This window comes from Nelumbo nucifera, chromosome 8 (assembly GCF_055504915.1).
Source record: "Nelumbo nucifera cultivar China Antique chromosome 8, China Antique-T2T, whole genome shotgun sequence".
Lineage (NCBI taxonomy): Eukaryota > Viridiplantae > Streptophyta > Magnoliopsida > Proteales > Nelumbonaceae > Nelumbo > Nelumbo nucifera.
In genome coordinates this window covers 29,670,862-29,687,424 of record NC_142656.1, presented here as the reverse complement: position 1 = coordinate 29,687,424, position 16,563 = coordinate 29,670,862, and the positions used below count along the sequence as shown (strand labels likewise).

The window sequence follows — 16,563 nt, the reverse complement described above, 5'->3', positions numbered from 1 at the left end:
GAAATCCTTTAAAATTCAATAGTTTGACGGTCAGGATGTTGAGTATTTGATGGGATGAAGACCAAAATCAACTATGGTAGCATGTTATATTATTGTGGACAGTGCAGCATAAAGTAAAATTTATAAGTTGTTAAGGGTCACATATTAAAATACCCCTTATAGTTTTATAAATTTATTAAAACCTACCCTATAGTTTGTATTTTATTAAAATATCTCTTATAATTTCTAATTAATTTACTTAATTAACCTTCTATTATGTGAAAGTGAAAAATGACTGTTTTAACACTAATATTCATTTAAATAAATTTACTCAAAAGAAACTAAAAACAAAAATGCCATTTTCGCTCTTAGTAGAATCTGGGCAACCACTCTATTTTTTCTCTATTTGGTCATTTTTTTTTATACAAAAAAGTGGTAGGAGTATTTTGGAATAAACAACCATGAATCCATACCTTTGAACATTTTCAACTCAGTTTAGGGGTTCTTTTGGAATAAACAACCCTGGCTCTTGAACATTTTCTACTTAGTTTAGGTGATCATGTTACTATTTTTGTATGACAAACACAAATAGTTTTTAATGAAAGGTAGGCATAAAAAAAAAAAAAAGTTCTCAATGAAAGGTCGATTAATAAATAATTTCCAAAGTATAAGGGGTGTTTTAGTAAAATGCAAACTCTAGGTAAATTTAAGTAAATCTGTGAAACTATAGGGGTATTCTACTAAATGGCCCTGTATATAATTAATGTCCATTGATTCACCAGTTTGAACAACCATTCTTTGAGTGAGTTGCGTGTGTGACCATGATGACTGTCCCACTTATATAAGAGAGCAGCAGTTTGTTCTCTGGGCTAGTTGTCTCAGAGCTTCAAAAGGATGAAGAAGAAACACCACCCAAGCTGCCTTCCTCTCCTTCTACCTTTTTTCTTTCTGTTATTGAGTCTGCACCATGGAACAGCTGAAGCTCAGAACACAACAAAGATCATCGATGTAGGAGTGATTCTTGATTTGGATACATGGGTTGGGAAGATGGGCCAAAGCTGTATTTCAATGGCGCTATCTGATTTCTATGCCACTCATAATTATACAACAAGGTTGAATATTCACATTAGAGACTCAAAAAATGATATAGTGACTGCTGCATCCACAGGTATGGTGGCAAGCATTTTGAAGAAATTTGAATTTTGAAGCATGAACATATATGTAACCGGGGTTTTCTTTTCTTTAGTAAATTGGTTCTAAAATCCGAACTCCATTCTGCAAGCCTTATTCCAACTGGTTGGAATTGGCTACTGGAGCCCTTTTGATTTGGGAATGAACTGTTTTGTTCTATGTCAATGGTTCACTGCACCTTTCATGCATGATCATTTATATGTTTGATGCTACAGAAGTTTAGAATGTTATCTTCTTCATTAATTAGCTATTGAATTGGCTTTCAGTTGCTGTTATTCAACTTTAAAACTGCTGGGTTTGTTTTAACTTGTATGTATTTGGGTGTTATTGAAGCCAAAACCTGCATATAATAGCATAAGTTCATCTGTCTTTTAGGTTCAGTTTGATGATTTCTGAAACAGGTGCTTAAAGCAGAATGTGGGAAGGACTCCAAACTTAGAAAAAATTAATGGATTAAATCCAGGGTTGTTATTGGTGTATGATCAAATTTTTTGGATAAAATGATCATCCTAATGCCTGTACTTGTTAACTCATAATTTAAGTAGGTCTAATGTTGCTGAAATGCTGAACTGCACATATTCAATTTTGGATTCTTTTGGAATTTTCAACTTTCAGCCCCTATTTCATCAACAATGCTTGGAAATTAGGCTGTCAAACTGACTTTTCATTTGATGATCATGAATTTTCTACATCTAATGATTCCTATCAAAGTTCCAGAACATATTGTGCAGATGATATCTTAGTTGGGCCCCACCAAATGTTCAGTCTAATTCAAAGGGATACTTGTTATCTTAAACAATTACAAACAAAACCTATCTCATCAAGGGTGGTTAAGGTCTTTGTAGAGAACAGTACAACTCAGACTGCTGCTTAGGTTAAAACTGTTAAATGGACCTCGACCCATTAGTTGTAACAGAAGAAATTAGGCTATGATAAAAGGTTTGGAAAAGAAGTACTTATTACACAAATATTTTGGAAATACTTCTTTTAACAGGACCTGAAGATTGTTCCATAACCCACTGACTTAAAAATACTTCTTGCAGAATCACAAGTACTTTCTACTAGAGTTAGGGATATAATCCTAGATGGATAAAATATTTCAACTTTTTGCTTTGTCACTTATCACATAATGACCTTGACTGAGAAGGACAACCTTAGCTGTCCATGGGTTGGGACCTCGGGATATTGATAGGATGTTAATATTAAATTAAATAGCATAATATTAAGGGAAATTTATGGGAAGTTTAAGCTTTGGACTGACAATGAAAACCCCATTTATTAATACTTATTAGTACAATTATTTATGGAGACATTGATCAAGTCAACATTTTGGACAACCAGGGGCATTTTAAGATCCACCTTTGAAACTGAATAATCGTTCAAACTTCAAAGGTATACAACTAGGTATAGTTTTAGCTACGGCTGCAAATGGTATCAATTTGAATTAAGTCTGATTAAGCCAGAGGAGGGCAAAATTGGGTATATCCAATCAAATCTGAGCCATTATTTGTGACGCTAGTTTTAGCTTGAGAGAGACAAAATTGGTTTTCAATTATATGAAACAATTTCCTTGTTGTCAAGATGGGCACAGCTCGTCTGTTATGTTGGGTTTGTTTTGTTTTTGTTGAATGTTTGTGTTGACTTGTCAAGTCAATTCTTTCATTTATTTGTTCTCTAAGGCACAGTCACTTTTTTTTTTCTTATCTTACATGTACTAGTATGAATTTTGCACCTTAAAAGATTGTGGTTAAACTGATGAAAACATTCATAATTTAATTTAAAAAAAAAAATACATTAAAGGGCTCCATGCTCTTCAAATTTTCTATTATTCATGAGAAAAATTTCAAGCCAAAAGTTCTTTTATTCAGAAAAAACAATATATGATATATTTTTGTTTCTTAGTTGGGGTTATGGTTTCTAACATTTTAAATGACTGTATTAGATATTTATTTTGCATATATGATTTCTTATATGAGTTATATCATATTAAATCCATATGCATTTCACTCATTTTATATTATATTATATTGTATTTAGATTTTAGTAACAAATGAAAGGGAAGAATTATAATAGACATGGAGTTTATTAGAATTCTAATAGTCTTTCACCTTTGGTACAAGTGAATGGTGTAATTCCCAAAGGGACTATAATATTACTGTGGGTTCCAATTAATACAATACAGGTGGTCCATTTGTCCTTCCGTGTGGGTCATCTTTGACTTTGACCAATTCCAAATTATCTAACAACACGTAGAGGAGACTCTCTCCATGGAAGACCGATGATAGACATGTGTGGCAATCTATGCAAAGTGCGGGCTGTGTCATGCCAGCCCACGGGCTGAGTTGGTCTGTGCTTTCCTCCTTTGGGATATTTTGGGGGGTCGGCCTGGCACAACCCATAACCTGAGCCTCTGTGGGCCCATGTCAGGCTGTGCTGTGCTGTGGGCCGAGCCGTAGACTGGGCTAAGCCATGTTTTTTAATTTTTTTGAAAAAGTAATGAAACTTTTAACATAAATTAAAATGTATATACAAAAAAATTAAAATTTTTCTTAAAATTTTATTTTATATGAATTTTGATGTACATAATTGTTTGTATATGCAATAATAAAATGAAATAATATAATAAATTGAAAATAAAATTATATATAATATAATATATATACATATTATATATATAATATATGGGTCGTATTGGGCCGTGTCATGGGCTATGTCAGGTCAGGCTGTAGACTGAGCCGTGCCAATATATAGGCCACAGGCGGCATGGCCCAATTTACACCTCTAATTCGGAGAAAATGCTAGGAAATATTGCCCAATAATAATGATTAGATATTAATAAATTTTCTCTCTCTCCTCCTAGGGGTGCAACTTAGATTGACTTAGCATTTGAAACTGTTTTGGGTTGAGGCCTTCAGATCAGATTCATTTAAATTTTAACAAAACTCCAACCCGAGGACGCCCAAGTTGCTCCTCTTCTTCTCACGGTCAAATCATATCTCAATGAGGTTGGAATCAGCTTCCTTGTCTACTTACAAAAATAAAAAAAAAATAGTTTCTTCATCAATGTTTTGATTCTTGGCTTCAATTTTAAACTCTCCAAATCCAATGCTATCGAGACTTATGGTACCACAAGAGGCAAGAATGATAGGAAAGTCATAGAGAACCATGATCCTAGGGTTTGTTGAAGGTCTTGTAGATCTTGTTGGTGGTCAGGAGATTACCACCATTTCAATTACTACTACTACTAATAATTTATATATTAATATTATATCTAATATATGGATAATTAGGTGTATTATTAAAAAAAGATATTAGTACTATGGTTTTGAAAATGGAACCAGACCGATGGTCGAACCGGTTGACTTGGGAACTGGTTTCGTTTCACCCTAAAACTGCTCATGGGTCAAAAACTGTTGATTTGGTCAATAATCCATTGACCCAGGTGGTCGAACCATCGACTTGTTGACCCGAATAACGGCTTTTGGCCATTTTTATTTCAATTATTTTCTTTATTTTTTTTTTATTTTTAAATAAGAAAGGGCCACCCATTCGAATCATTTGACCCAGGAACCAGTCCCCAAAACGGTTCCATGTTCGGTCTAGTTTTTAAAACCTTGATTAGTACCTAATTAACTTATAACATGGGAATCTAAATAGCTAGATTAAGTTAAATAAGTAAAATAGAAAAAAAAATATTTCATTAAAGTTAAGTAAACTTAAGCTTTAATATTTACACAACTAATTAAATTTAGTTGCAATTCATAAAAGTTAAATGTAATATATAATATCATCCTATAGGGCTTTTCTTAGAATATGAAAAACTGAGAAACATTAGAGGGCTCCTATTTCAATTTTACTGAACAAAACTCATTGATTACACTGGGCCTAACTAGTGGCAGTTTAAAATTGTGGTGAAAAGACCATACTTCATGAAGGTTAACGGGAGCTGAGTTGCCAATTGATTGGAGTGTCTAGTTCGTATAAAGTGTTCGGGAACCAATGTCCTACATGGCAAGACGTTTTCACTGATCAAAAGGGAATCACATGTTCCTCTTATATTCTCATATTTATGGTGCAATTTTCTTCAGTAAAACGCCTGACACATGGTCAAAATAGGCAATATGCCAACTGGTTGATTGGTAAGGTTTGAATTGGGGATATGGATTGGCAATGGGTTATCCCCTTTGTGTCGTATAATGTTTTAAAAACCAACCTAGAGTCGAAATCGTTCTGAGCACCAGTTTCTGGATTGATGAATGGATGACCCTTCTGACAAAAATTAAAAAAAAAAACGTAAATAAAAAACAACTGAAAGCCATTAAATGGGTCAAACAGATCGACAATTCAGTCTCCTGGATCAATGGATTATTAACTAATTCAACAGTTTTTGACCAGGGACCAATTTTGAGGTAAAATAGAATCGATTGCCTAAATAATTCTCAAGCCGAATAATCCAACCATACAGATCAACTACGATCGTATTGATGGATTGGACAGTTTGGGGTTTTGGGTTGGGTTGAAGAATGGGTTCGAATCCAACTGGAAAATACTAACCAACATACAGTAGTTGGGATAAGGTTGATAGCTTGAGCAACTCGATATCTTAATACATGTATTGATTTATATAATTGTGCTTACGTGAGAGGAGAGAAGACGATGGTGGTGGTTTCTTGTACTATGATGTTTATTTGTCATTTTTTGGTATGTAATAGCGATAACATGAATATGATATGTGCTCTATAAATTTGGTACGTAAGGTTCTGATTAGATAATCAGGTTGGTTAGGGTTGAGAGTCCTAGGTTGAAGATTAAGTTGGGTTAGGTTAGGGTTAAGTTGGGTCAGGGTTGACCTCAGCCTCATCTAAGCCAGTTTAAATAGTAATTGAGGGTTTGTTTGGTTTGCAGTTAGAACTGGAATCGAAAACCTTTGGAATCAGAATCAGAATGGTCTACTTTTATAGTATGTTTGGTTCAAACAGGAATAAGAAAGAGAATTGAAATTAGCAGGAATGGGATTTCATTCCCAAAGGAGAGGTAGGGAATGATCATTCCCTCAAATGAGGGAATGCCATTCCAGCAGGAATGGAAATGGGGTTCTGACTCCGTCCAACCAAACAGTTAGAATTGGAATAGCTCATTTCGATTCTGATTCCAGACCCCTATTCCCGGGGACTTTTTTTTCTTTGATTAGCTAACCAATTTTTCTTTGAAATCGAGCAATTCCTTATCAATCTTCACCTATCCCATTTTAGACATCAATAAATGGTCAATAGCAATGGTTTCCAAGCCTTTATGGGTTCAAATACCGGCAGTTAAACCCCCTTTCAAAGAGAATTTTTCTACAGTATGTCAATTTTAAAAGCCTGAAGAAGGAGAATAGCTCTTCATTTATGGTTTTCTTGAAGAAATTATCAACAACCAATTACTGCAATGCAAAAACCAAACTAGCTTATTTGGTGAAAATCATTTTCTGTGTTGACATTATTTAATGGATATATAATGAAAATTTTAACAGAAGCTTATCAAGTGCTTGAGTACTTAACTATTTATGAACATAAGCAATTCTCAATAAAATAATCCAAATTAAATTAATGTTGTGGTTATATAATGCGAGATTGGGTGATCACTAAAACACCCACCATTGTTCTTTTTGTGTCCTTCAGGAAAAACCATTAAACAAAGATCTGTCTTGCATATTGATGTTGCAGTTTTTGGGTTATACATGATTCAAACTCCTAGTGACATTCCTCATGTTAGTTCTAAACAAAATATGAGATTGTTCATTTTTCATCTTACAGTAATCGAAGTATTGGGGAATAAAATTTATACAAACCATAGATTTCTGCAAGTATATCATAGGTCACCTGCGTTAATTCCTTGGTTTTAAATTACTTGCTTGGTTAAAATTGGACCCAAATCAATTTCATGAGGTTTTGCTTAATTTGTTCTCTTGCATGCAGCTATAGATCTGATGAAAAATTTCCAAGTGCAAGCCATCTTAGGACCACAAAGATCTGCACAAGCAGAATTTGTAGCAGATATTGGAAACAAAACTCAAGTCCCAATAATATCATTCTCTGCAGCAAGCCCATTCCTATCCTCCATTGAAACTCCTTATTTTGTTAGAACAGCCCAAAGTGACTCTTCTCAAGTAAAACCTATTTCAGCAATCATCCAAGCCTTTGGATGGAGGGAGGTTGTACCCATTTATGAAGATACAGAGTATGGAAGGGGGATTGTACCTTTTTTGACTGATGCCTTACAAGTGATCAATGTCAATGTCCCATATCGGTGTGTCATTTCGCCTTCAGCGACGGATGATCAAATTCTTAAAGAGCTCTACAAGTTAAAGACCATGCAAACCAGAGTATTTGTGGTGCACATGTCTTCATCTATTGCCTCTCGTTTGTTTTTGAAGGCAAAAGAAGCTGGGATGATGGACAAAGGCTTTGCTTGGATCATCAGTTATGAGCTTACAAATATCTTAGCTTCATTGGATTCATCTGTCATAGACTCAATGCAAGGAGTGTTAGGTGTACAGCCATATGTTCCAGTTTCCAAGCAGCTTGAGAACTTTAAGACCAGATGGAAAAGAAAATTCCGCCAGGACAACCCGGATATCGATAGAGTCGAATTGGATCTTTTTGGGTTATGGGCATATGACAGCACTTGGGCACTTGCAATGGCAGCTGAGCAAGTTGGCTACATGAATGTAGGATTCAAGAAACTGGACACAAGAAAGAACTCCAGTGATCCACTAGATATTGGAGTATCCCAAGTTGGTCCAAAATTACTTCAAGCCATTAGGAGGACTAGATTTACTGGTTTAAGTGGAAAATTTCACCTAGTTAATGGGGAACAGCCATCTAATTCAGCCTTCAAGATAGTAAATGTGGTTGGAAAGGGGGAGAAGGAAATAGGATTCTGGACTCCTACCCATGGGATTTCTAGGAAGCTAAATAAACCTCATGACAAGAAAATGTACTCAACTTTCAAGGATGAACTAGGAGCCATTGTATGGCCTGGAGACACATCAGAGGTGCCAAAGGGATGGGAATTGTCCACAAGTGGTAAGAAGTTGAAGATTGGAGTTCCTGTTAAGGATGGTCTCTTTGAGTTTGTAAAGGTGGAGACAGATTCTCTCACTAACGCTCCAATAGTCACTGGCTTTTGTATAGATGTGTTCAAGGCTGTAATTGACTTACTGCCATATGCAGTTCCCTATAAGTTTGTTCCCTTTAAGAAGGTCAACAATAATCGGACAGGAACGTGGAGTTACAACGATCTAGTCGAACAAGTCTACCTTCAGGTTGGTATAATTTAGGCAATTGTCTTTACTCTTCCAATTAAATCATGTTACTTGTTCAATTTTCTTTAACAGAAGGTGTGACACTTGATCTCTGATCAGGAACCATACATAAGTGCCCAAATCAGAAACAAAGACCAAGACAAGAGATCAAGGCTCAAAAGGCATTATTCACCTGAAATAAGATTATTTCTGGTTAACCGTTTCCCATCAATCAATGGGTGTACTCCCCACTACTGTTACAACCTGCTTGATGAACTTAAAAATGCCCAATCTCTGTTACAGAAAAGGACCACCAAAAACAAAAACAATAAGCAATAATCTTTGGTATACATATCTTTCGGCTTTTCTACTTCTTTAGACCTCTAGTTCATTCTGCTTTTTCTGTTTTTCAACTTCTTTAAATGTATATATTTATGAAATGGTTTAAATTTTATGCACAATGAGATATCTTAACATGTCAATGTTGTTAAAACACAGGACTTTGATGCAGTAATTGGAGATACAACAATTCTAGCAAACCGAACACTATACGTGGATTTTACGTTGCCTTACACAGAGTCCGGGGTGTCAATGGTGGTACCAATTAAAGGTGATGAGAGGAAGAGCGCATGGATCTTCTTGAAGCCTCTGAAGATGGACCTTTGGCTGACAACTGGAGCCTTCTTCATCATCACTGGCTTAGTGATCTGGCTTCTTGAGCACCGTATTAATGTTGATTTCAGGGGCCCACCTCATAGACAAGTTGGGATGGTCATCTGGTTTTCCTTCTCAACGCTTGTGTTTGCTCACAGTAATTCCTCTCTACTTCTTTACTACTTAAAGAAATAATGCCCCTTCTCCCACCTCCCTTCTGAGCTAACTCCTGGGCCCTGTTTGTTTTCACCTATCTGGGTATGTAAGTTTATTCGGGCAAGTGTTTCCTGGGTAAAGTTTACCTGGGTAAGTTCGGTTCTAGCATTCGTATATGGTACAGGTCACCCCGATAAAGGGAGAGGGCAGGATGGTGGGAGCGTCAATTTAGCATGGGTAAGTTTCTTACCCACCCTCCAGAAGGGTATCTATTACATCTCTGGAATTGTCGCTTACCATGGGACCCAATATAGCGGCATGGATCATGGTCAATTACTCGATTAATCAACTTACCCCTACTAAATAATGGAAAACAAACAGAACCCCAATGTTAGAGGTGAAAAATACTACTTTAGACCAAAACCCCACTTAAATGAAGAATAGGTTAAAATGATTTTTGAGCCAGGCCTATAGGCAAGCCCAACTCAACTAACATTCAAGTTTTGAGCACCAAGTGTTGATGGGTCTAGCCAGCCTATTCAGGATTTGCCCATTAGGGGTGCTTGTTGGGAGGGGTTAGGGTCAATCTTAACCCGACCCGGGCAGTTGAACCCCTAATGCAACCTGAAAACTCTGGGATGGGTTCGGGTTAGGTATGGTATGTGTGCAGGGCTGAAAATTAAATGAAAAACTAGGACTGAATCATCAAGAGAATTATTCAAATGAAGTTGAGAGACATTATTTTGATGTTTGCAGAAGAGAAGATACTAAGCAATCTATCAAGGTTCGTGATGATCATATGGGTATTTGTTGTCCTAGTTCTGACTTCAAGTTATCAAGCTAGTTTAACGTCGATGTTGACAGTACAACAACTGCAGCCCACCATCACAGACCTCCAAGATATCATAAGGAATGGACAATTTATTGGTTACCAGAGAGGGTCTTTTGTCGCAGGTCTTATGGAGAGAGCAAAATTTGACCCATCCAAGCTCAGGCCATATAACACCATTGACGAGTACGATGACGCCCTATCCAGGGGAAGCCGATATGGTGGTGTTGCTGCAATTGTGGACGAGATCCCTTATATTAAACTCTTCCTTGCCAAATATTGTACCAAGTATACAATGGTGGGGCCAACCTATAAGACTTCTGGCTTTGGATTTGTAAGCCCTCTCTCTCTCTCTCTCTCATATGCAATGTTGTAAGACTTGATCGGACCAAACAGTTACACTGTGAAAGAGGGAACGGTGGCCTTTCTGGGTCTCAGTTAAATGACAATTTTCGCAAGTTGAATGGGCCAAGGTGGTTTTTAATAGGGATGTTTACAGATCAGTTCGGTTTGGTTGCACGCTATTTGGTCAACTAAACTGACCTGGTTGGGTTGGGGAGTGGGTCACCTGAAACTGACTGACCCTTACTGAAAACCGGCCAACTTAGGTTGTACCAGTTTGGATCAATTTTCGGTTTGGTCAATCAAAAGATTTAAATTTAAAAATTGTAACAGTATTATTAAAAAACTAAATTTAAATTTACAATATATAAAAATATGGGGAATTTTTATGATCAGGTTGGGTCAATTTTGATTGATTTACAAATGGCCAAACCAAAATCGGCCTAACCACTCGGGCTGACATACAAGCTGAACCGAAGCCGACTAAAAAAAGTAGAAAACTAAGCAATTCAGATCGAGTTAGGTCAGGTTGATGGGTTTCATTGGTTTGATTAACAGTCCCAGTCTTACAACATTGCTCTCATGAATGCTTTTGTGTTTGTTAACGTAACAATCTCTTCCTCTATTGTAGGTATTCCCAAAGAACTCTCCGCTGGTACCAGATGTATCACGGGCAATCTTGAACATTACAGAGGAAGGGAAGATGGCAGCAATTGAACGAAAATGGTTTAACCAGAACACTGACTGCCCAGAGCAAGGGAAGAACACAACTTCTGATAGTCTCACTTTAGATAGCTTTAGGGGACTCTTCCTAATTGCTGGAGTTTCTTCGGGTGTTGCCGTCTTGATATTCTTGTTTGTATTCCTTTATGAGCACAGAGACATACTGAACTCTGAAGGCTCAGTTCGCCAGAAGGTGGGTTCAATGATCAAAGAATTTGATCATAAGAAGGACATCTCATCTCATACAGAACACAAGGAAAGAAACCCCCATGAAGGGATCAATATGAGCACTGTACAGAGTCCAAGGACAAGTATTTCCAACCATGGAGAAGGGATCTTCACTGAGGAAGAAAGCAGCATTTCCACAACAGAACCAGGGACACCCGACCATGGGCTCTTTACCCACAACAGATGCTAGGAAGAGTTTAAGATGAAGTCTTAAAAAGGGTAAATGTGTACAATGTTTGTTCATATAAATAGCCTAACTTATAGCATATGAGTGTTCAACCTGGGTACATGGTAGAATCAAGTATCTGAATGTTTCAGATGGCAGGCGACTATGTAAGATAGTAGAAGCCAAATGTGTCTAAAAATGGAGGGTATATAACAAATACCTTTTCAAAACCATAGAATTCATGTATTTTCTCACAATAGAAGGTTCTAAGCCATGATTGATCATTGAAGATTAGTTTGATGACATGCTAGCATTTCTTTTCTTGTGTCTGATGCTCAACCTTTTAAACCAGCTTCCAAATACTAGACGAGCAGAAACCAAGTAGATGTCGATGGATTAAAGATTAAAATAAGATTTTTAAACAGAAAATGAAGAATTCTAAGCATCAGTGGCTTAGTGCATTACAAATAAATGCAACAAGTAACATCCTGCTCTTCTACTTTTTGAGCCTATAGATCTACAACAAGGTTGAAGAGATACAAGATGAACGCCCTAAAAGGGAGAAGACTGATGGCCGGAGTTCCATCCAAGTATTCTAATTGTTTGGGATGGTTTCTACCAAAAATTGATCTGCTCCATGGTATGGCTGCGTCAAAATAGTGGGTTCAGGCTACCATCAATGGCATAGACTACAGATCATAGTTCGCAATCTTGATATTGATTGACATTTCACCGTGGAAAGATGGCAAAATTTTGGGGATATTTCATTAATTTCGCTATCTAAGAAAATCAATGAAATTTTCTAAAAGCATGGAATAATAAATAAACTTTTAAGGATCTATAGAAGTATAATTATACATCGAAGGCTAAAAATGCCATGGCAAACTATATAAATCAAATAAGAGAAGACTAGGGGTCTGGTTGGACAGAATTGGAATCCCATTCCTGATGGAATGGCACTCCCCCACTTGAGAGAATGGCTTAGGGATGGCAATTTTTTCCATCCTCGATGGGGACCCAACTTCCCCAACCTGATGGAGTCGGGGATGGGGATTAATAGGAATCCCCGATCAGGATCATGGATGGGGATTGAGGTCCCCACCCCGCCCCGACCCCGACCCCGACCCCGATTATGTATATATATATACATACATACATACATACATATATATATATATATATTATATTATTTATATTATATATATCAAAATATATTTAAAACGTTATTTATAATTTAAAATTTTTTATTTATTTTAAGTAAATTTATTTTTCAAAAAAAATATTGTTAACTAACAAAATTTTAGGGATTCAAGCCTCCGTCGGGGATCGGGATGGAGGACAAATTTTATGCCCAGCGGGGATGGGGGTTAATTTCTGAATCGGGGTCGGGGACGGGGAATATGATCCCTGCCCCGAACCCTTCCCGTTACCATTCCTAGAATGGCCATTCCCTCCCCCTCCCTTGGGAATGAAATCCCATTCCAACTGATTCCAATTCCCATTCTGATTCATATCTGAACCAAACAGACTATGGGAAATTTGGAATACGCCATTCAAATTTCGATTCCAACTATGAACCAAATGGACCCTAAGAGTTTAAAATGTTTTTTTGGTCTTTTTTTAATCTTTTAGCCATTTATTTTTCATTATGTATGCCATTTATTGCCATCTTGACTATTGTCTCTATTTTAAATTTAAAATCTTCTTTTGTAGTTGTGCTATTTATACTTTTCTTTCTGAACTGTACCCATTTAAGTGAAACATATTGGAATTTGGAATAGTAAGCCAATCACCAAACCCCCATTTGTTCTTAAGTTAAAAAAAAAAAAAATTCCATTTGTTCATTTAGGAAAAGGTTTTCTTTTGTTTCAGTTTAGGAAAAGATTTTTAAATCTTGTACCCTTTTTATACTTTTCCTTTGAATTATAATGAGTTAGTAAATGAAATATTGAATTTTTTTTATGGTGTCAATGAAATATTGGAAATTTTTATGATATTCTAAAATTTTTTATCTTAGTAGCATAGTCTATAAATGAAATTTAAAACATTGCTAATATATCAATAATATATAAAGATATTGGGAAAGAAAAAAATCATGAAAAATTTTATATCGCCCTAGAGAAAAATGGAGAGACGTAAAGAAAATTCCACCAAATCTCATCGACATTGCAAACCATTAAACAAACTAAAACAAAATCTTCATGGGGCTTAAATCACAGAGCAATCGGCTATAAAATAGACTACACGTTAACCAGACAAATGCTACCTTTCTTTTTGGAGCATACTGCCATACTGAAGGTAGTGAAAGAATGATTTTACTTTGAACCGGGATCCCAAACAACTGATTCATCAACATTTGGCAATTGAATACCTTACCAAAAGTAGTCAAAGAATGGTACAACTTGGAGTCGGGATAAAAAACAACTAATTCGTCATCATTTACAAATTCAATGCTCTCACTTGGGAGATGAACGAAAAATAGAACTCCTTAACTTATGACCGACCACACATGCATCAAAATCACTAGCACCACAAAGAAAAAAAAAAATGCGAAAATTGCTCACTATTTATACAAGGATATGAGCACAACCACCAGGAGCAGGCAACCATGAGATGGGGCATCTTCTGGTTGATCAATAGTACAACCAGTTTGCTCATTAGAAACTCCATGGTTGGTTTTGCTTTGCCTCTAATTTACAATGTTTAGTGCCACAGCATCAAGAACTGCCATGGGATTTAATGGAAGATATTGATTGTGCTGAGACAGAAGCAGTTGGGCTGTTGGGATCCCGATCCCCATTGGTCACTCTTGTTTTTCCAGTCAATCTCTCTATAGCTTCTTGGCAAATATCAGTAAGCCAGTCATCTTCCGCCAGTACACTGATCAGAAAACTTAGATTTTCAGCTTCCAGCAAATGAGATAACTAGAGGTGTTGCAAATAAACTAATTAACTATCAGTTCAAATTAGATTACCAAGGTAAGTGCCTGCAAACATAAGAAAGATGATAAAAACAGACAACACATTACCAAAGCCTCTACAACAAAGCAAGGATTAAGGTATCGATATGATACTCCTCATACGGGGTGTATCGTATCCGTATCCATAATTGTGGATATAGGACATGCTACAACTGAATACGTATCCCATAAATTGTGTGTATCGGTTCGATATGTCTCCGTATCGGCCCATATCGCATCGTATCCACCGATACGGTCTGGTATACACCAATACGAAGGGATATCCATGTCTAGTTTGACATAATTGTACATTAAGTACTTTTGAATTGTTTTTCATCTTTATTACAAGTTAAAAAATAGTATTATGAAAATTGAAATAAATAATTTAAGATTTATTTTTTTCAAAAACTTTAATAAAAACTAAAAATTATAAAAATAATATATTTCATCTACCTTAAATGATTTATATATTTTATTTTACACATAAATATATGTTAAAAATGAAAACATAGTTATTATTTGAAAAAATAGTTATTATATAAAAATACTAAATAAATAAATTTTCCCAACAAAAAATTATAATTATAAAAACTGAAACGAATAATTTAAGATTAAATTTTCCCAAAAGATTTAATAAAAACTGAAAATTAAATATAATTTATTTTTTCTACCTCAAATGATTTATTTGTTTTATTTTACAATTATGTGTAAAATAAAACATTATATGTTAAAAATGAAAACATATTTACTATTTAAAAAATAGTTGTTGTTTAAATAAAATACTAAATTAATAAGTATTCCCAAAAGTTAATAAAAATTGAAAATTATAATTAGAAAATTGAAAGAATGATGATTATTGTACTATGTTTGAATGTTCTAGAGTCCTTGTATTGTTTATTGTAATATTTCTCTTCATATAACCTATTGAAGTATGCATTTCTCATGTCTTTATATCTTATTCATAGATAATTCAGCTTTTGGTTTAGTATTATTAATGAATTTATGTGCTTTGTATGCATTTCACTAGCGTATCCAAGCATTTCTATATCTTCCGTTCATATCCATGCGTTTCCAAAGCGTATCCGTATCCGTATCCGACTTATCCGATACGATACTTTGATCCATGCAACAACAAAGTGGTTTAACGAGTAAATTTCTCCTGGATCATATAAAATGTAGAATATGCATTACAAGCAAAACAACCTTTTCCCAGCTGTCAAAGTCCAAGGATGCTACTCCATCACGAAGAAATAACATTGACCATTCATGCTTAGCAAAGAGTCAACTACCTGGTCCACTTGGCAAATTTGGGGTGCAACTTTGAACTTCATTTATATGTCAACGTATATATCATGAAGTAGTCAAGTCTGGTCTAATATGAATAATAATCAATAACTAAATAGAAAAATATTTTAAAACACAGAGACATGACGCTAAGGCATTGCTCTACCTAGAAGCGTGAGGTGTAGTTCAGAATGTAAACGGTGCAAACCTCCTTAAGAGGAAGGGTAGAGGAAATAGGAAGAAGAGAAGGGAGGATCTCATCTTTCTTTATTTTTAATAATAATATTTTATATTAAGAACCAAGAAGAATGAAGATGCATAACACTAGCTGAATGGAGGAGGGTCTTGTCGAAGTGAAGGCAAATGAGCCAGAGCAGAGCAAAACCCCCCTAGACAAAAAAAAAAAAATAGCAAAATTGAGCTGGCATTGAAAACTGAAAAGGATTGGGGTCTGGACTTGATCATTGAGCTGGCATTTAAAATTGAGCTGGCAAAACCCCCGCTCATTTTTCCTCATCAAAGCCAGTATTGCATGGACTTGGTCATGGGAATCGGAGCCAGACGTGTCTGAAAGTCCAACTTGGCAAGCCCAAAAAAGTGGAACCCAAGGACACATCTCATATAAATATTATTTTATTATACTAAATATTATTATTTTCCAGTTATTCTTAACATTTTAGGACTGTATAAGCATGACAACTTAAATAATTAAAGGGAGTAATATTTAAGGTCTGATCTTTTAGGCCAACTTCATGATCCATGGC

The 16,563-nt window shown here is 35.6% G+C and overlaps 1 protein-coding gene across 1 annotated transcript; it reads left to right on the top strand.

The window, feature by feature from the left end:
• The first annotated feature begins 764 nt into the window (after nucleotides 1–764).
• LOC104586709 (glutamate receptor 2.7-like) lies at nucleotides 765–11,856 on the top strand. The gene is made up of 5 exons (XM_088893095.1): nucleotides 765–1,147; nucleotides 7,131–8,479; nucleotides 8,957–9,269; nucleotides 10,025–10,431; nucleotides 11,071–11,856. Exons 1-5 carry the CDS (start codon nucleotides 874–876, stop codon nucleotides 11,578–11,580), a joined length of 2,853 nt encoding a protein of 950 aa, XP_088749221.1. The 5' UTR covers nucleotides 765–873; the 3' UTR covers nucleotides 11,581–11,856.
• Nucleotides 11,857–16,563: the final 4,707 nt, after the last annotated feature.